General features: G+C 40.6%; 1 protein-coding gene and 1 long non-coding RNA gene across 12 annotated transcripts in view; one reads left to right on the top strand and one right to left on the bottom strand.

Annotated features, from left to right (window-relative positions):
• Positions 1 to 20,000, top strand: part of LOC147018929 (uncharacterized) — a 302,533-nt gene that overhangs the window by 138,609 nt on the left and 143,924 nt on the right. For 7 of the 9 annotated variants that reach the window (XM_085899057.1, XM_085899050.1, XM_085899051.1 and 4 more), the window contains 5 exons: positions 3,732 to 3,862; positions 4,822 to 4,876; positions 8,868 to 8,960; positions 11,067 to 11,201; positions 15,040 to 15,141. In XM_085899057.1, the coding sequence (XP_085755183.1) occupies positions 3,732 to 3,862; positions 4,822 to 4,876; positions 8,868 to 8,960; positions 11,067 to 11,201; positions 15,040 to 15,141 (516 nt within the window). Of the gene's footprint in view, positions 1 to 3,731; positions 3,863 to 4,821; positions 4,877 to 8,867; positions 8,961 to 11,066; positions 11,202 to 12,242; positions 12,313 to 15,039; positions 15,143 to 19,244; positions 19,597 to 20,000 lie in introns of those variants that run through there. The other 2 variants (XM_085899054.1, XM_085899058.1) reach the window with 2 other exon arrangements.
• Positions 5,238 to 20,000, bottom strand: part of LOC147018931 (uncharacterized) — a 50,971-nt gene continuing 36,208 nt past the window's right edge. The window contains exons 2-6 of one of the 3 annotated variants that reach the window (XR_015062593.1): positions 17,082 to 17,176; positions 15,018 to 15,107; positions 14,153 to 14,238; positions 6,972 to 7,016; positions 5,238 to 6,769 (exon numbers count right to left, since the gene is read on the bottom strand). This is a non-coding gene — a long non-coding RNA (uncharacterized LOC147018931). The remainder of the gene's footprint in view (positions 6,770 to 6,971; positions 7,017 to 14,152; positions 14,239 to 15,017; positions 15,108 to 17,081; positions 17,177 to 20,000) is intronic. The other 2 variants (XR_015062594.1, XR_015062592.1) reach the window with 2 other exon arrangements.

The following is a 20,000-nucleotide window of genomic DNA, read 5'->3' as shown; positions in this document are numbered from 1 at the left end:
ACTGTACAGTGTACATAATTGTACGTGCTATTTTTATACGACTGGCAGCGCTACGTCGGCTACATCACTCGGCGATAGGAATTTTTCAGCTACATTTTATTTTTTCAGAGCTGGCAGATCCGTCGTATATGCGATCTGTCGTTGCCCGGAACGTCGTTAAGTGGCGCATGACTGTATATATATATATATATATATATATATATATATATATATATATATATATATATATATATATATATATATATATATATATATATATATATAGATATATATATATTGATATATATATATTGTGTTGCGAATTCGCGCCCGCCGGCGTGCGATCGGCCGCTCGACTCGAATGGCAGCCTCCTCGCCCACCGGACGGACAATTCAGTCGTGACCCTCTCGGACCAACACCGGGAGCTAGTCACGGGTGGGGGTTTAACCTCACCACGATCATGCTAATTGCCCACCCGCGCAGGATAGGGTCGCTCGCCAAATTCGATCTACCTAAGTACCTGCGCGAATGGTCGACCGGGCGATCGCACCTCGCCGCAGGTTGACTCCGGACACAGGCCGCTTAAGCGTTCCGTTCCGTGCTACAGTGATAACCGAGCGGTGTTATCGTCGGTCTCGACGGTTCCGATTAATTATCGGGCGTATTAAGCCCACTACGAATTCTTTACCTGAAGCAGGATGGAGGGTCAATTAAAGAAAAGATAAAGCGAAACGGGAAAACAGTTCACACAATTCACATTTATTACGCGACACACGGAAAGCACACATATACAGTCAAACAGTCAAAATGCACCTATATCAGTAAAACAAAAGAAACAATGACGCAGAGTTACTACCGACTACGCGCACACACGACAACACTTATACAGTTCTACTTTACAGACGGCGCCAACACACATTTACTCAAAAGCAAAGGAAAGAAGCCACCCTCATAGACAAAGGGGCAGACGGGCCTGTAGGCCAATATGTGCACGGGACCTGAAGGAGCGGCCAGGTCTGCGAGACCGGGTGGGTCCTACCCGCGTCCTCATGACGCGTTGGCGGACGAGCCGCAGATGTGGCTGCGTGGCTGTGCCCCGACTCCGTGCTCCTTCGCGGGTTTCGTTGGCACGACGTTTGAAGTGGGGTGGGAACAGGGCCCCCTTTGTCGCACTATCTCAGTGCAGGGGAAAAGGGGGAATTGTTGATGCCCTGGGGGAGGGAGAATGGCTGGCTGGCTTGGGTCCCACGACGAGCGATCTCCCACCGCGTCCACGTCGCCGACCGCCGTCCTTCTCGCCTCGGACCCGAGCTCCTTGGCCTCTTCCCACAACTCTCCTCAGCCGACTGCAGAACCCAACTCGATGCCTTCGCCACCCGACTCCACTCTCTGCCATACTCTGCTGCTGCCACACTCTGCTGCTGCCACACTCTGCCCGCCAACCAAAAACTGACTCTCCCACCAAAACTGACTCTGCCACAATTCGCCTGGTGCTCGCCGTTTTATAGGCCGGCAGGAGAAACAATATGCAAATTTCTGGATCAAAATGACCTCGGGGGTGGAGCCACGCTCGCCAATTGGACGGAGGAAAAGTGGGCGTGAACCTCCCCTGATCCTAGAATTTGCATATATGGATTTCACACAGACGCGCCTGGAGGCGGGGCCAAGCCGCTCCGCGCTTGCTGATTGGACGGATCAGAAGTGGGCGTGTAGCATTCTTGATCCGAATTCTCCCTCGGAAAGGCCGCTCTTTGCACTCGCGGCTCGGTGCGTATCTTGAACGAGCCCAAGACAGCCCGACGCTCAGTATTCACAGGTGATGCGGGAATGGCCGTAGAAGGAGAGAGGTGAGGGTGGTGGAGGGTTTATCGGTGGTGGTTTGATGGTTATGGCAGTTGAGACGTGGTTGGTTCAAAATAAAGATAGAACAGAAAAACGGCTCTCTCAAAGCATCGCAGCCCGAATGAATCACATAAATTCCCTCTAAACAACGAGTTTGGGGCTAACTACACATGTACTTAGAGTTATCTCACCTACGGGACCTGAATGGTGGTTTGCGAATTTCCACACCCGTAACAATATTTGTATATGTATATATATATATATATATATATATATATATATATATATATATATATATATATATATATATATATATATATATATATATATATATATATTTTCACTAGTGCGGGCCCGTAGGTGCATGCCAGTATGTGCAGCTTTGTTCCTTCGCTCTCGTAAACGACGACTGGATTGGGGCATTTTTTCAATTAGATCGGACCAACCGTATCATAAATGGCCATAACTTGGGAAACACCTGGGAAACATACTCAGGTCCCCAGCGTCAATTGTGACGTCATATCAAATGAAGAAGAAGAAGAATTGTGACAGCCCCTCTCTCTCCCCCTAGTCTCGCTCTCCCCCCCCCGAGTCTCGCCCCTCATCTCTCCCCCCTCCTCTCTCGCCCTCTCTCTCGCCCCCACTCTCACCCCCTCTCTCGCCCCCACTCTCACCCCCTCTCTCGCCCCTCCTCTCTCCCCCTCTCTTGAATTGTGACGCCCCCTCTCTCTCACCCCCTCTCTCCCCCTCTCTCACCCTCCTCTCTCCCCCTCCTCCTCTCCCCCCCTCCTCTCTCCCCCCTCCTCTCTTCCCCCTCTTCTCTCGCTTCTCTCTCTGTAAATGTATCCACAAATGTCTCCCAAGCACAACAATTTATTCAAACCTTGGGAAAAAACAGCTTTCAAACCCTTGGGAAACAGCTCTTTCCCTTGGGAAAATTCAAACCTTGGGATTAATTAATAATTTGAACAATTAATTCAAACCATGGGCAAAAACAGCTTTCAAACCTTGGGAAACACTTGGGAAACAGCTGAAACGGATGAAGAACGATATCAAACCTTGAAAAGGCACATACTCAGGTCCCCAGCGTCGATTGTGACGTCAATCGTGCAACAAAAAAAACCCTTTATTTGTGACGTCATTCGTGATGTCATAGCACCGTGTCCTGTCATTGGTTGATAGACATTGGTCATTGTATCACGTTATTCTTTTTATTACTGCCAATTATTGTGCTATTATTATTATTATTAATATGCTGTTATCATTATTCTGAGATATCTTTGGGAAAAATGGCATGATAAGGTGGAACGACACTTCAGCTGCGATATATACACCTTTTCAACACTGAAAAAAGCAATAAAATGGCCGTAACTTGGGAACCGCTCGTCCGATTAATATCAAACCTTGAAAAGGCACATCCGCGGATCCCCGGCAATATTCCTGGCAAGTTTCAATCAGATCGGACCGGTGGTTGTCGAGAAACGGCGGTCGCAGACAGACACACACACACACAGATTGCTGGAATTATAGATTGATATATACTGTATACACACACACACATACATGTATGGTATTTTTTATGCCTCATATTTTTTGCATGATTATTGTCAGTATCTCATTTGTAGAACCTTTTTGAACACCCTACTTACCTGTCTTCGGAGTTTTCACTTGCCTTTTAGCAAAAAGCCCTGTAGAGCTTTCTGGGATTATCTGCAAAAGCAATGTTTGTGAGGCATTACAGGTGGATTTTCACCTGATGCCCCAAGGCTACTGTGGTGACGTTGTGCTCAGCAGGCTGATTGGGCCTTCCAGGATTTGGAATGTATGAGGTTTTTTTTTTTTCAAATATGCTCTTGCATCCTTCTGGTTGCCCATGTTTTTTTCACTGTCAGTTCATGTGCTGTTCCAGGTGGGATTTGAGCACTTTGCACACTCGTTTGTACGTGGAAACTGGAGGAATGAGAAGGAGAGTGCTTTCTCTCTGCTCTGCAAATCATGCCATGATATCGACCTTATTAACTACTGGATGGATGACAAGAGGTACATTGCTCAATTTGATTCCTTTCACTAAGTTATTGTTTGTCTTATTGCACCTGGCTCGTCATGCTACGTGCTGTCACATGAAAGACGTTTGAGGAGAAGCTCTGTTTATTAAGCAGAACTTGCCCTGATGCTGAGGCCTTGAGGTCAAAACATGTCCAAAATAAATGCAAGCTTTTGTTGACAGTCTCTTTCCATTGTCTTAGATAAGCTCTGGTGATTAATATGACTTTTACATATTTTGTGTATTTATGGTGTTATCAACATTTTGTTCAAACCTGTCTTTCACCCACTTTGCATTAATTGAAATTAATTGGGGTCAGCCAAAATTTCCTTAGCACCGTGATACAATTGCTAAGTTGCCACTTTTGGGAAAATAAGGTCAGGTGTGTGTGTGTGTGGGGGGGCATGGATAGATTTTACAACTTTCCAGTTTTGAAGGGGGTATGAACCTTTCTTTAGACACAATATAAAGGGGTATGAACCTCTGTCATTGATGGACACAATAAATGGAAAACAATTACCAGCCATCTTCCAGGGCAATAGAGGTGTCATCCCCTTGAGATTTTGCTTTCCAAATTGGCTTGCATCTCTCCTTGTGGTTGTGTTCGTGTGGTTTCTGCAATTGGTGGGTTTGAGACTTCAAGAAAAATTTTTTTTCTTCTTCCTTTTGATCCCATTTTCGCCGTTACACACACGTGGACTGTCATCGATGAAATTAATTAATGGTGTACGTTTACCACAGTAAATGTGGGATCCCTGGACCAATTCTGAGGTGCCTAAAGGACGAGGTCACAACTTTTGGGGCTATTTTCTTGATGTTGGACATGCTGCATTGGAATTGAGAAACTGACACCAATCATTGTGAGATTTATCAGGTGACGCTAATTAGCGGTGTCGATAATAATCGAGTGTGTTCATTACCTTAGTGCTTTGATGAATATTTCTCTCAATTGCAGGTGTTTGAAGGTCTCTTCTTTTGGATCGCTCTGCCATTTTACCAAGGACGACAAGGTAACTGTCACCAAGTTATCTCAATTAATTGTTGCACGAGCTCTGGGTCACTCTGGACTCACTTTACACCCAGTATGCCTTGTTCCAAGATATCCTTTTAACATCCATGAGTACAATCAGGTGGGAAAACTGGCTTTTGCAGCCTTCCCATGGACGCCGGAGCCAACGATCTGCTTAGCATTTTGTTCCAGCGAATGCATTGCCATTCTTTGTGATAGACGCAAGCAGGTCAAAAGGGAGAATTCTGCTGAATAGTGCCTCTCAGATCCACGAATGTATCTTGAACTTTTGTTTTAGGTTTTCACAATGAGCATCGAAAGAGGAACCACGGCCAATATCGAATATACACCAAGAATGCACACTCGTAACACATCAGCTGTATTCACAGTCAACGGCAGAACATGAATATACAGGAGAGACAACAGTCAGAGGAAAGGAAAAGAATCACAGGGATTAAAATTTTAAGTGAATATCGAAAAATTGTCGACAATAGTGGGTTATAAAAAGATTATACAGTTGGATTGATATGGTGAGTTGATTGTACAGGGTGGGGCATTTATATCTGACGGTTTTATTGTCCTTGTAACTTTTTTGTTTCTAAACCAAATAAAATAAAATTTCTTTACAACATAGACACATACTAGAAGTTTTTTAAATCGATTTTGATTATTTCTTAAAAATTACATCAGACAAATGGGCCCCTTTCAAATTCGTGCATTCCACGACAGCGGATCATCATATTGTTCATTACCACAAGCAATTTCTCTTGATCAATAGAGCGGATGGTTGCGGTGATGTTTGCCTTCAATTCATCGATCAATATTGGATGTTCCTTATCAACTTTGCCCTTCAGAAATCCCCATAGGAAGAAATCTGGTGGAGTTAAATCTGCCAAATCAAAGTGTGCCTCATCTGTCATGATGACCTTGTTTGTGAAATTGGCATGCTCATTGCATTAAAAAAAAAAATACAAAAAAAAAACATGCTCATTGCATTTAAAGTGCTCCATCATTAAAAACTTTCAATTGTTATCTGTAAAACAAAGAAAATAATTAGTTATGCTAAGACTGCTTCAGGCGAGAAAGATTGAAAATGTGTCAGATATACTGTAAATGCCCCACCCTGTATTTAGTCATAAAATGATCGATTCTCCCTTGTTCGGTTCTGAGTCGAGCTTTCATTTATGTTTTCCTCTCCTAGAAAGATTAACCAAACAAAAAAACTTCCCCTGGTTTTAAAGCTTAAGTTATATGATCCCGTATTTGGAATGAACAACACATGAATACATTTTCCTGGAATTATGTTCAGAGTAAGATTCCTTTTGGACAACAGTAGTCGTGTGATCGTCAGCCACACCATCTTGTGATACAAACGAGTTCACTACCTGCCGCCTGACTCATGTTGAACATTTTTACATGAATGTCGACACCTCAATACGGATCAAAAACTCTTGGGAATTAATGCGGACCAGTTACTATGGATTTGGGAATTAATTGATTTCTGCAGGGATCAGATCTTCACACTAAGAACAATAACAGAGCAATGCAGTGAATGGAATGTAAGCTTTTGGCTTGTCATTAATTGATTTTGAAAAGGCATTAGACATTGTGGAGAGAGAGAGGCAACATGGAAAATAATGACACTGTATGGAGTACCATGCCAGAGAAATGTATATGGATGATAATGAGTATCTACAATGAATACAAATGCAGTGTCATTTGCAACAATAAGTTGTCCCCTGGATTTGATGTTGCTCCAGAGGTTAAACAAGTTTGCATGCTGTCTCCGTTACTTTGTTAATGGTGCTTGACTGGGTGGTGCAGAAGTCAGCTGATCAGAGAAGGAATTGGGTAGTATGGAGGAACTAATATGAACAGCTCGAGGAACTCAGATCTGCAAATGACATCAAATTTTACACGAATTAGAAAGTAAATAGGTGACAGGAGTATGCAGTGCAAGTGGGCTGAAACAGCCAAAAAAAAAAAACAGCTAAAACTCAACAGCCAAAACAGAAAGCATGAGTATGTATGACACATATGACAACTACATCATGTGCACCAATTCACTCATTCGAGAGGTTGAGAAGTTTACATACTTGGGACCCATGGCTACTGCAACAGGAGGTGGAGATGCAGATGCACTACAACAGATACAAAAGGCAAGGGGTACAATCATGAGATTCATGGGAATTTGGCAAACCAAGAAGTTCATCCATCCATTGGGACCATACTCTGTGCAAAGCATTGATGCTGCCTAAGCAGTCTCCTTGGCTATTGGGTACAATCCTGGACGGGTCGCCACTCCGACACAGGATACCAGCAAGTTGGTACTAATTTTGCCAATCTCGGAAGGATGACAGGCAGAGTCAACTCCACCTGGTATTAATTCAACAGCCGAGGAGGATTTGAACTCAGGATCCTAGGATACCAAGCCCACCACTCTAACCATTAAGCCAACACCAGGCAAAGTACACAAACTGGAATCTTTTATCTATAACAGCTGTAATGAAATCCCGATGATCTTCTGGCCTGACATGGCTAGTAAGGAGGTGGAGAGACGAACAGGGGGGAAAATATAATCAGAGATCATAACTGGAAAGTGGAGATGGATCAGGCATATGCTGGGTATTGAGGATGAAAACGCATCAAAGAAGGCAATGTGCTGGGCACTTGACAGAAGACAAGGGTGGAACAGCCAAAAGAGACGTGGTAATACACTGTAGAGAAGGTAATGCAAGAGCTGAAGGTCATGCGGAGAGAAATCAGACAGTGGGCCAAAGACCGAAACTTGCGAGAGTTCATAAGAAGCTCCACATGCCATATTAAGCAAGCAAATAAACAAATTACAGTAATTCCTCACTTAACGTTGTTGTTTCGTTATAACGTCGTTGATACAATAGCGAACATAATATGTCCTTGTAACATTGTGACATTCGCTATTACATCATTTGTCAGCAGGCCACAGCGAACCACTTTATGGCGCGTAGACATAGAGGACACATATGTGGACACTGAACAGTTGTACCACGCCATTTTAATGTTGTTGTTAAGCGTGATTCAATCGCTTATAAAGATGAGTCAAAAACACTCAGTAAATGATAATAGCGAGTCTGGTAGTAAGAAAACAACAACAGAAAACCAATTCGTTTAGAGATTAAATTCAAGTTTTTATAGCGTTTTGATGCCGGAGGACGAGTTGTTGATATCAAGAGTGCTTGAGTTGTCCCATTAACTCCACCACTCACCCCTCCACCCCAACCCATCGATACAAACAACCTCCACACCCATCATTGGTGAGTGTTATCTTATTTAAAGTTATATTTATTTTGTATGTAGAAATTTCTTTTCACTTTTTTTCAATATAACCTTATTACAGTTTGTACATTAATTATTGTGGGAAATTTGATTCCCTTAAGGTATATCCTCCCTTGCTTTATGGACGTGATGCACGCACTCTGATATGCACACTTTCGGCCAAAAGCATTTTATTCTACCAAAATGAAATCGTTAAGTACCTGCTTTGCTTTTACATCACTTCCCTATTTTAAGTTCCTTACCTTTTTACCTTCTGTCACCTCGCTCTTTCATGAGCCTTGGTCTCTATGAATGAAGAATTAAATCACTGAAAGGTTTTCTTTTTGAAGGTCTTCATTCTGTGTCAATAAGAGATAATGGATTGGTCCAATTTGATGGGGTTTTTTTTCATTAAACATTTAGGGGTTCATGAAAGAGCTCGGCGTTAAATGCTTCACATTGCATTGTTTGATCTTCCCATCTCACCATTTCGCTCATGATGCTGGGGTCGCAGCTTCGAATCCTTTCTACCATGTTGTTTTGGCCATTGTCTTTGAATTCAATTTGCAATTCATGTAAAAATACATCCACACCTCATAGTGTCCTTTTACCACGTGCCATATATGTTCCAGATCTTCTATGAGCCTTTGACACTGTTTCCAATTAAAGGTTGTGATATGTATTGGGTATGTGTGTAGCCTGCTGGAGCATCTGACCGCTGTTTGGACTGCATGGTTGAAGAAAGCTGCCCCTACTCTGCAAAGAAGATATACCTGGAACGTGCTCAACAGGTAAGGCATTACAGTTTGGTGCTTTATTGGTGTAATAATTATCTAATATTTCTGCAGCCAGCACTGAATATCTAGTTATTACTGACTGTAATCTTCACCAAATTGTGCGGAACAATTTTGGAAGGTTTCGCTTTCGATGCACTTTGCTTAACTGATCGGAGTACTGTATATTGAACACAATTGCAATGTCTGACACTCGTTCAGGAATGGTGATGGTGAGATGGAGAAATTCTCAGTCCGTACCTCATATTTGCGGCTTTGGCCAATGTTAGCAGTGTGATGCTGCTAGATAATAGGTCTATATTATAGTCACAACAGCGATGTTAGATGTTCATCTGAATGAGCAAGTGACGAAGGGAAATCAATTGCTCGTTATCATACAATCCATCATGATTGTGGGCATTAATTATGGTGTTGTATCATAAATCAAGCCTTGCCATTGTGATTTGGTGATACAAAAATGTTCTTATCGGTACATGTTAGGGTAATACTTCAGCATGTCCAGTGTATACAACAACGTTCACTGGTTGGTAACCTCTTGTACATGGCATGGAGCTGCGAGAAAGCTCCATGGCATATGTGATGAATAAAGAGGAAAGGTGAATTTACCACATGCGATGCATCAATGTGTGCACCTTCCATCAGAAGTGTAAAGTAAAAAGTAAGAAGTGTTAATGATAGAGGCAATGTTCAAAGAGAACGATCGGGTTTATTTCAGGACTAGAATCATAGTTACCAAGCAAAGCGAAGCCCCAGAATGCCCCACGCCCTGGCACTCTCCTTCTTTACTCAACCACAGGCCAGAGCTTCTGTTCCAATGGACACAAAGTATAAAAAGCAAACTTATGTAATACCATTACAAGAAGGACCCATCAGCCAACACTGGTCGTTGGTGATGTTAACGATCCCACAGTTTCCATTACAAAGAGTGGGCTTCTTATCACAGGAACCCTGAACAAATTCCAAATTCCCGGCCAAATCGGTTTCAATCAAGCATCGGACCTGGCCAGAGCTGGTTTGTGAAAGACTTGGTCCAAAACCTTTCACTGACTGACACCGCAAAAGGTGGGAAGAATTGAGGCTGTGAAAATAAGTAGTAGTTCTGCAGTGACCACGTGGTTCCATCACATTGACTCCATGAGAGGAAATTAAGAATGAAAAGCACTTATTGATAAATGAATGATACTCAGCACTTTGATCATTGTGTTGAATGGTGGAGTTCAAATCAGATGTGATTCTGTTTCAGATTAAAGGTACACTAATTGTCGTTAGTTGGCAAACTCACAACTTTACTACAGGACCCTTTGACTTGCTGATCTTGAATCTTTCCATTGATGAAATACCATGAATGATGTATGATTATGGCAGTATGAGGTTTTCAGATTTTTCAACTACAAGCACACAGATTCTTTTCATTTCCTCCCGATGGTATTTCAAATCTCAATCACAATACAGTATACTGTCCTTCCGAAGTTCAATATGACCTAAAGTTTCTAAAACATTTTTGTATACAGGAGACTTTCTTCGAGAAAGTCTTTGAGATGATTTTCAAGAAAATGAATATATATATATATATACATATATATATATACATATATATATATATATACATATATCTATATATATATATATATATATATATATATATATATATATATATATATATATATATATATATATATATATATATATATATATATATATATTTAACTTCAAAAGAGGAATTTTTCTGATGTAAGAAGAAAATCTTTGGAGTCATCAAACACCATTCATTTTGACAAGAGTCTGCAGTATTATACTGCTCATTGAAAGGGCTTGAGATGCTTTAATAAAATTTAGTTGTGGAAACAATAACGTCATGATAATTCAGATCCACGGTAAAATATTTTGCTTTTCGAGCTTTGTCCAAATATTCCATGCATTGTTGAATCATTTTGTACACTCCACACAGTAATGAATGGCTTTATTAATAATCACTGCCCTTTTCATATTGCTTTCATGATGGCATATTGTGAGTCTGCTCGGGTCATGTTCTCAGTCCTTGTTTGAGTCTGTCTCCTTGCTGTGCCCCTCGACACAACACTATAGTTACACTTTGGTTTGCAGGGTGTTACTGGCTGGCCTTTATCTGTTATCTGCCCAGACAGTCAGGTGACTGTCGGAGCCATCACAGAGGCATTGCGTTCAGGTCCATATGGGCGATGTGTCTACCAGTGTGACAATGATGTAGTCACAAACCAGGTGAGATGGAACGACTTTGCTAATTTGTGCAAATGTCTTATTTTACCCCAAAGGTTAACTTTCCCACCTTTTTGATAAGAGGCTGTTATGATAATTTGTTTACAATTAAAGCATGTTATTTCTGCTTGCTTGCCTTCACTATGATTCGTTAACCTTTTACTGTTGTTGATGCTATGTTAACATTGTACTAGCAAGTTGCCCGTGCTCACACGGGATTCTAAACGGGATAGGGATGGAGGTGGAAAAACTCCAAATGGTGTCTTATGTCATCGAACCGGCAAGCTGGGAGTAATGATTCACATTTCTTACCACATCTGATGCAATGTAAATATTGTAATGGTGGCGAGGTGCTCCAATTGAAACTATTTGTTCGATTTTTGTAGTTTTTTGATGCCTCGGGTCCGTAATAAAAATACGGCTGGCGTGCCCATATTTCGGTTGGCGAGCCCATATTTCTGCTGGTGAGCCTATATTTCGGCTGGCGTGCCCATATTTCGGCTGGCGTGCCCATATTTCGGCTGGCGTGCCCATATTTCGGCTGGCGTGCCCATATTTCGGCTGGCGTGCCCATATTTTGGCTGGCGTGCCCATATTTCGGCTGGCGTGCCCATATTTCGGCTGGCGTGCCCATATTTCGGCTGGCATGCCCATATTTCGGCTGGCGTACCCATATTTCTGCTGATGTGCCTCTATTTGGCTGGCGTGTCCATATTTCAGCTGGTGTGCCTATATTTCAGCTGGCGTGCCCATATTTCAGCTGGTGTGCCCATATTTGGCTGTCATTGACACTTATTCTGATTTAACCAACTCCTCCCTTTGTCCAGGAAGCTACACTTCTCACTACAGTCTTTTTATATGCCAACTTACCCTCTTTTACTCTTCCTTTTCTCTTGTATCTTCCCCTCTCCTTCCTATCCTTTTCTTAACTTCGTTTTCTCCCCACCTCAACTTACCAATCCCCTCCCCCCTCTGTCGCTTTTTGTCTTTTCCCTTTTCATTTTTCAACCTAATATGTAAACAGCCCCCATTGTTTGTTTTCAGGATTGTACTCAAGCCATTCCTGCAGCATATAGCACCTACCTTTGAATTGAACCAACCTTTCCCATTAAAGGTGCATGTCCAGATTAAATTTTCAAATTGAAATGCAGGTTTAGAGTTTCACTGTAATTACTTTAGTTATATAGTATGTGTTATCCTGTCAACATACAGTGTTTTATAATTCTTATGATTTTAGTGGCATAATATCAGAAGAAGTCGAGGCCAGTTATGTGCATGGTGATGGGGGAGATGGAGGTTCATGTACAAACTTCTGGGGCCCTCGTCTGTCTCCAGCACCATTCACATCCATCTTTTGTTTGTAGTTTGTTGTTCTTTACCTTATTATAGTTCAAATCTGTAAAATAAAGCAGTGTTTCTGTAATCTGATAATGTTTCAAAATGCTCATAGATTATTCAACAAATTTTACCCCCAGTACCCCTTTTAACATCAAGAGAAGAAAAGATGGTGCCTTGTATGTATGGGACTGACATTAAGCATCACAATGCAATCTCGGTTTAGACACAGGTGAAACAAGTTGTCGTCATAGCTTGAAGCCAAACATACAACAGCTTAAAAATACAAACCCTGAATGTGAATGAAATTATGAACCTCCGATAGAATGTCATCTCGTACAGCCCACATGTAGTTTCTAGGTTGTGTTTTAAGCATTTATGTCATCTGAATCAGCTTGGTGTTGGCTTATTGGCTAGGGTGGCTGTCTTGAGATCTTCGGGTCCTGAGTTTGAGCCCTGTTGGCTGCTAAATTAACACCAGGTGGTGTTGACTTAGCCTGTTATCCTTCTGAGGTTGGCCCAAATAAAATGAGAGCTACCTGGCAGCCAAGCTACCATATGCAAGAAGAAGACGAAGAAGATGTCACCTGAATGATAAATAGAATAGTTATTGATGATCTTTCATGGGATTTGTTCTGAGGTTTCATGTGTGTGAAACTTGTTTGGTGTTTGTTTTGAGTCTTAATTTTTTTCATGATAATTTCAGAATAACTTTTGCAGCCATTTTGTACACAATTTAGTTGGATAGCTCTTGAGCTTTTAGTGAAGGTTCCACATCAATGATTGCTAAGGTGGCATAAAAGGCAGGGTGGCAGACTGAATGGAAAACTCAAGGTTGAATGATAGGAACTATAGGGAGTAGTAATTCAGCATATTTCAGGAGGGAAGGTAGGAACAAATTAAGTATCAGATGTGTTCTGTCTGGGTCAATTGCTGTTTGTAATTTATGTAAATGATCCATCAGAAGGAACAGCATTTGCTTTATACAAACTTGGAGAAGACACACGAAGGAAGCTGGGAGGGACAGGAGGGGCGGTGGGTGGGAAGTGGGGGGGGGCGAAGACAAACAACTCGGAAAAAGAGAAACAGATGCAGGGCAAGTTGGATGCTTTTGGGAAATGAGAGCAGGAAATTGCAAATGGTATTTGATTAACAAAATTGCAATGTAATAGGAATAGGTCAAAATAATACTGCTAAAGATTATTTTCTTCATGAGGATAAGTTTCAGCAATGTGGATCTCAGGGAAGAGATTCTGGTTTTACAGTAGACCAAACACTCATACACTAACAGCAGATCAGCCCATGATTAGTAAATCAAATAGAATTCCAGGATGCATCAAGAGAGGCATTTTGTCTAAGTCTGGGGAATTGGTGCTGGTGTTGTGTGGGAGTCTGGTGAGACGACATCTAAAGTATGGCATTCAGTTTTGGTTGCCAAGTTTCGTAAGGATACAGCTACAATTGAAAGGGTTCAGTATAGAGCAGCTAGCATAGTTCTGGGAGTCTTTTATTTTAACTCTGAGCATAGTTTTTAGATGGAAAAGATTTCCAAGACTACAAGTGCATGTGTGCACACAAGTATGCATGCGAGCATGTGAGTGTGTATACATAGTACCTACCTCCTGGCTTTCTCCCACCCTTTCCAACTCCACTCCTCCTCCTCCTCCTCCTTTTCTCTTCTACCAATCTGTCTTCCCTTGCATTTCTGCAAAAGCACCAAAAACAAAGGAATATCAAAGCAACATTGGATTATAAGGCACGGAATCGATGGGCAGTAATGCCCTTTTCTGCACTTCTTTTTCTATATTCAGGAATGAAACAGATAGCAGGACATTTTCTGCAGGGAAATTCATTTGACTAATGCTCGATGTATAGTTTCCTGTATGAGGTGGCTCCACGCCTTCCTCACATTTTTCACTACCACTTCCAGTTGTTGTAGGATCGAAACGAGCAGTTGGCAAAGCACCTTTGAAACCCTAATAATAAACAAAAAATATTCCTTTTGAAGATGTTTTGTTTTGCCTCATTCCAGGTTGTTTTATTCTTTAATTTTTTTCCCCACTTGTATGTTTTAAACATAATTCCCCCTTTGTCTGTACATTTGAGTTTTGCATTCAGAGGGACATTTCTACATTTAAAATGGTGAATTTTTTTTTTTAAACTCTTATGCTGTTTTTGGAGGTTAAAGCAGTTCCTCTGGTTTTTAGTTGAAATTAATGAGTTACATTCCCTGGTTGGTGTCAGTTTGAGCACTTGCCAGGGTTTGATTCCCATATCTTACGTCATGCTCATTGTGCAGTTATAGCTTCCATGTGCTTCATACTATACATGATGTTTTTATAAAACTTTCAAAATACTATCCTATTTCTTTACATTTGCTACATCCACAGTAACTCTCATGATACATGTAAGCACTCTTGTAATCATGCAACAGTAACTTTCATCCGGAATGGATGCTGTGTCGTTTATCCTGTCTGCATTCACCTGGGAACATTTCCTCCTGTAGGTGGTAAACATGGAGTTTCAAGAAGGTGCAACCGCTGCACTAACGATGATTGCTTTCAGCCAGAAAGTCTGTGTCAGGAAAACAACCATTTACGGAACCAAGGTACCTGCATTTTAAACACATCGAGGTAAAATTAACTTTAAAACAACAGTCCAGGTAAACGTTTAATTGACGTTTCTTGAACAATTTCTTTATTGTCAAAAAAAATCATTTTGAAGTTTGAAGTAAAAGTAAAACTGATCTGTGATATATATATATATATATATATATATATATATATATATATATATATATATATATATATATATATATATATATATATATATATATATATATATCTTTCTAACCACTGCCTGATATAAAAGATCAGTACCTGCCGGGAGACGGAGAAAGATAAAATTTTGGATGCCGATGGACATCGAAGCTGGTCCATCAGAAAAAAAAATCACAGACTCGTCAGACAACATCCGTAAGTGAAATTACAAATAAGTGAAAAAAAAATGAAGAAAAATTAAGGTGAGTGACCCGAGACAATGGCGAAGCATGGTTTGTATGTTTACACAATGTGTAAGCATACCCCGCTAGTATATGCACATATACATATACATATATATGTACATATATGTATATATACAGTATATACGTATATGTATATATACAGTATATATATATATATATATATACAGTATATATATATATATATATATATATTTATATATATATATATATATATATATATATATATACATATACATATATATGTACATATATGTATATATACAGTATATACGTATATGTATATATACAGTATATATATATATATATATATACATACATATATATAAAAAGACCCGCCCACATCTTTTACCTGTGAATGGTGGGAATAGCCAATCAGCTCTCACCTAATCGACTACACCCGGGTGGCTGGGATTATATATGTGGTATGTGCTTCAGAGCCTTATTGGTATGCATTGCTGTCGACGAGGGGAGTGTACAGCATTGGGATTGTCGTGTGTGTACTATGTGTTAACGCCTTTATAGTTGTTGAGGAACACTGGGAAAGGTTTGAAACAGCGTCTAGCAATTACCTTGCGAAAGTCTTCTTGGGTTGCTTTATGCAGTTACTTTGGCTGGAGGAGCACGGGAGTAGTCAAATATATATATATATATATCTCTCTATTATAATACCAAGCTTGCACACTAAAAACTCGGCTCGCCGTCACACGATCCCTATGAAATTGCTGTGGCACTTAGCGGACATGCCGACAATGTTTGCGAAGTCTTGGCGTTCCATAGTACCACTTTCATTTTGCACAATGCGTATTTATGTCATTCCCCGTGTACGGACTGTCGTCTGCTACCAGCTATGTTGTACTGCTATCCCATGCATGTGCACGGGTATCGCTCGTTTATATATAATATATATGTATGTATATGTATAGCAACTTTGAAAGAGCTATATACCTCTATGGCAAAGACTAGTCACTGTGTGCATGTGACAACAATATCCCAAACTCTCCACGAGTCTGGCCTGTATGATCGGGTGGCAAGAACGAAGCCATACATATCAGTATTGAGGTACACACATAGCTTGGAGAACATTTCTGTGAAGTTTCCCCTTAATCTGTCCAGCCGGTCTGGAGAAGATTCTTTACATGTTTGGGTGTAAATCCAATATGGCTACTAAACCATGTGACCTATGACGTTATATGTGTGGACCTTTTGTTCCTCATGGATAGGCGGTCATATGTGTAAAGTTTCGCCTTAATCTGAACAGCCATTTCGGAGAAGATTTTTGAAGTTTTTTTTTTATGAAAAAACAATGTTGCTGCCAAATAAAGTGACCGATGACATCATCAAATTTTTTTTCTGTGGAACATTTTATCCCTAGATGACTCTCAAAATTTTTCATACTGATTAGATTCTACTGATCAGATCAGATTTCATACTGATCATTCTACATATGTAATTATGATGTCATAATAAACGCTCCTTTGACATCATAAAGAAAATCACACTTATTCCCCATGAGGAGTACTTACCATGTGCCAAGTTTAAATTTTTTCCTTGATGTGGTTTCAGAGATAGAGGTGCAAAGTTTTTCCGTTTTTCCAACATAGCTGCCACACCACGTGACCTGTAAACAAAATTTTATTGATAATCATAATTATCACAAACTGTTGTGACTTTGTGTGGACAGTTGTTCTGACATGAGTTTTTTACATCCCGATAGGAGGTGGCTCATGCTTTCTGTTTCTACCTTGCAGAACCTGCACTTGTCCGATTAACTCAGTCTTGCCATTTTCTTCAAGCCATTTGTGTAGTGTCCCTGATCTTGGGCATTATATAATAATGATTCATTCTCCATCCAAGTTGAGCTCACCTCTTTTTAGTCATTCCAATGAGCTTTCTTTGTCAATGCCCAATCTGTTGAACTCATTTTTTAAAAATATCTTCCTACTGTTTTGCCGTTCACCCAGTTGTCGGTGTATATCTGGTGATATTTCACTTTATATTTTTATTTCGTCTTTTTTAGGGCTGTATTCATTGCTGTTTCGGTTTCATGCATGACATCTTCCATTTGCACCTGTCTTTGGAATTTTTTGCGAGATGGGTTAGGGATACCTTCTCTGGCTCGCTGTCTTCGTGTTTGCACATAAATTGGATTCTGTCGTCTGTTGGAATTTTCACCTCTTCAGCTATTCTGACAGATGTCATTCTGTGCACTTGATTGAGTTCCATCAGGCCGCTACCTCCTTCTTTTCTCGCCAGGTACATTCTCAGGATGCACTGATTTTTGTAGAACATTTTGTGGATGGTGAGGAGTTTCCTTGTTTTGATATCTAGTTTGTTGATTTCCGTTTGCAGCCAGTTTATTATTCTGCAGCTGTATTGGAATACTGGTATTGCTTGTTGCTTGATGCCTTTGATTGTGTTTCTTGGGGTAAGATTATATTTTCAGGATCAGCCTTATTCTACGCAAGTGTTCTTTGGCAATTGTTTTGCTCATTTGTTTGTGACATATTTGGTGGCCCTCTTTTACCCCAAGGTATTTGTATGATGTTTCGTTGTCTACATCCTGTATTTTATCGAGGTCAATTTTTACGTCGTCCGTTTTTGTTGATCTACTCTGTACAAATGAGCACTTTGTACACTTATCTCTGCCAAATTCCATTTTGATATCAGCAGAGTACCTTTTCACTAATTTCAGGTGTTCAAACAATTTTTCATGATTTGGTGCAAAGAATTTTGGATCATTCATGTGCAGTGGATGTGTCACCTTTCCTGTCTCTTTGTAAGTTTTCCTATTTGACGTTAGGGTGTATCCATGTCCTTACTCATTAATGAGGTTTTCAGTGGGTCCAGGGCAAGGTAAAACAGGAGGGGGCAAAAGGCCATCACCCTGGAAGATCCCGTGACGTATCTTCACACCTGGTATTTTGATCTTTCCTTCCAAATGTTGCAGTATCAATGTGGTGTTCCAGAGCTCCATTGCTTTCTTAATAAGTTTGATTATTTGGGGGTAGATCTTGTGTAGTTGTATGCATTGGATCATCCATGAATGTGGAACACTATCAAAAGCTCTTCTGTAGTCTATTCAGGCTGTGGACAATTTGGTTCTTCTGGTTTTACAGTTTTTGAGTATGGTCTTGTTTCGTAAGTAGTAGGTTGTCTATTGTTCCATAACATCCTCTTTTACATCCCTTCTGTTCTGCATCTATGCCTCCTTCTTGTATTAGGTGGTAGTGCATAATTTCTGTAATGATTCCCGTCACAGGTTTGTATATTGTTGGTAGACAGGATATTGGTCTATACTTGAGGTAGTTGGGTTTCCTCTGATTTGGGGATGAGGAAGGTGTTACCTTCTGTGAACCATTCATCCATAACCTCCTCCCCTTCGATAAGTTTGTTGAATGCTCGAGTGTAGTGATTGTGAATCGCATCTAGTTGCTTTAGCCAGAAATATGGAACTCCATCTGGGTTGAGGCTTTTAAAGTTTGGCATTTTTGCTCGTTTTTTAATTTTTTTCTTCATCTATTATCACTGGAGGGCATTTATTTTCGGTGTTGCTTTTCCTTTTCCAATTCTTGCATTTAATCTGCCTCCTCATTATGTTATTTTGAGTCTTCATAGATTCCTTTCCAAAAGTTTTCAGGTCTATCCTTTTTGGGGGTACTTGTTACATCTTTATTTTGTTTCCTTAGTGGATGTGGACCAATAAGGAGGAGGCTCGCATGAGCCGAGATGGAAAAAAACATAGGAGGAGGTCAGGAGGAAGAGGGAAGGAGTGCAAGAGATGCGACAGAGTCACCCCGGAACTTGTCCTTGTCCTAAAAGCTTGTCCTGAGGAGCAGAAAGCAGCTTGAAGATTGTCCTGCAAGGAGCAGAAAGCTCAGAATGTGGAGGAGAGGAAGAAGAAGCTGAGGAGTTGAGCCTCGTTGATGCCAAAACACTTGTCCGGTGAGGGGCATAGGTGTGTGCGGAGTTCGTGAAGAGAGGGAGGGAGCTCATCGTGTGAAGCAGGGCAGTGTGGTATGTATGTGTGTGTGGATGTGTATATATATATATATATATATATATATTTTTTTTTTTTTTTGTGTGTACACATATATATATATATATATATATATATATATATATATATATATATATATATATATATATATATATATATATATATATATATATATTGTTACGGCTGTAGAATTTCGCAGCGCACCATATCGGTCCTTAGATCAGTTATGTTGATAAGTCTGTGTTCAGATAGATTTCCCCACCGATGTCTAAGGGAATTATTCGTGTAACCGGGCTGTGAATCTTCAGTTAGCCGTTTTTCTTTTGCTATCGTTATTTTGGACCAACCGTTCACAACAACCACCTCCATCGCCAACATCGCTCTCATCAACCGCTTCGCAACAACCACCTCCACCACCAACATCGCTCTCATCAACCGCTCCACA

Source organism: Eptatretus burgeri, chromosome 10 (assembly GCF_056783735.1).
Source record: "Eptatretus burgeri isolate ZD-2024b chromosome 10, Ebu_testis_v1, whole genome shotgun sequence".
NCBI lineage: Eukaryota > Metazoa > Chordata > Myxini > Myxiniformes > Myxinidae > Eptatretus > Eptatretus burgeri.
Note: the sequence above shows the minus strand (reverse complement) of the source record. Positions and strands in the feature narration are given on the sequence as shown.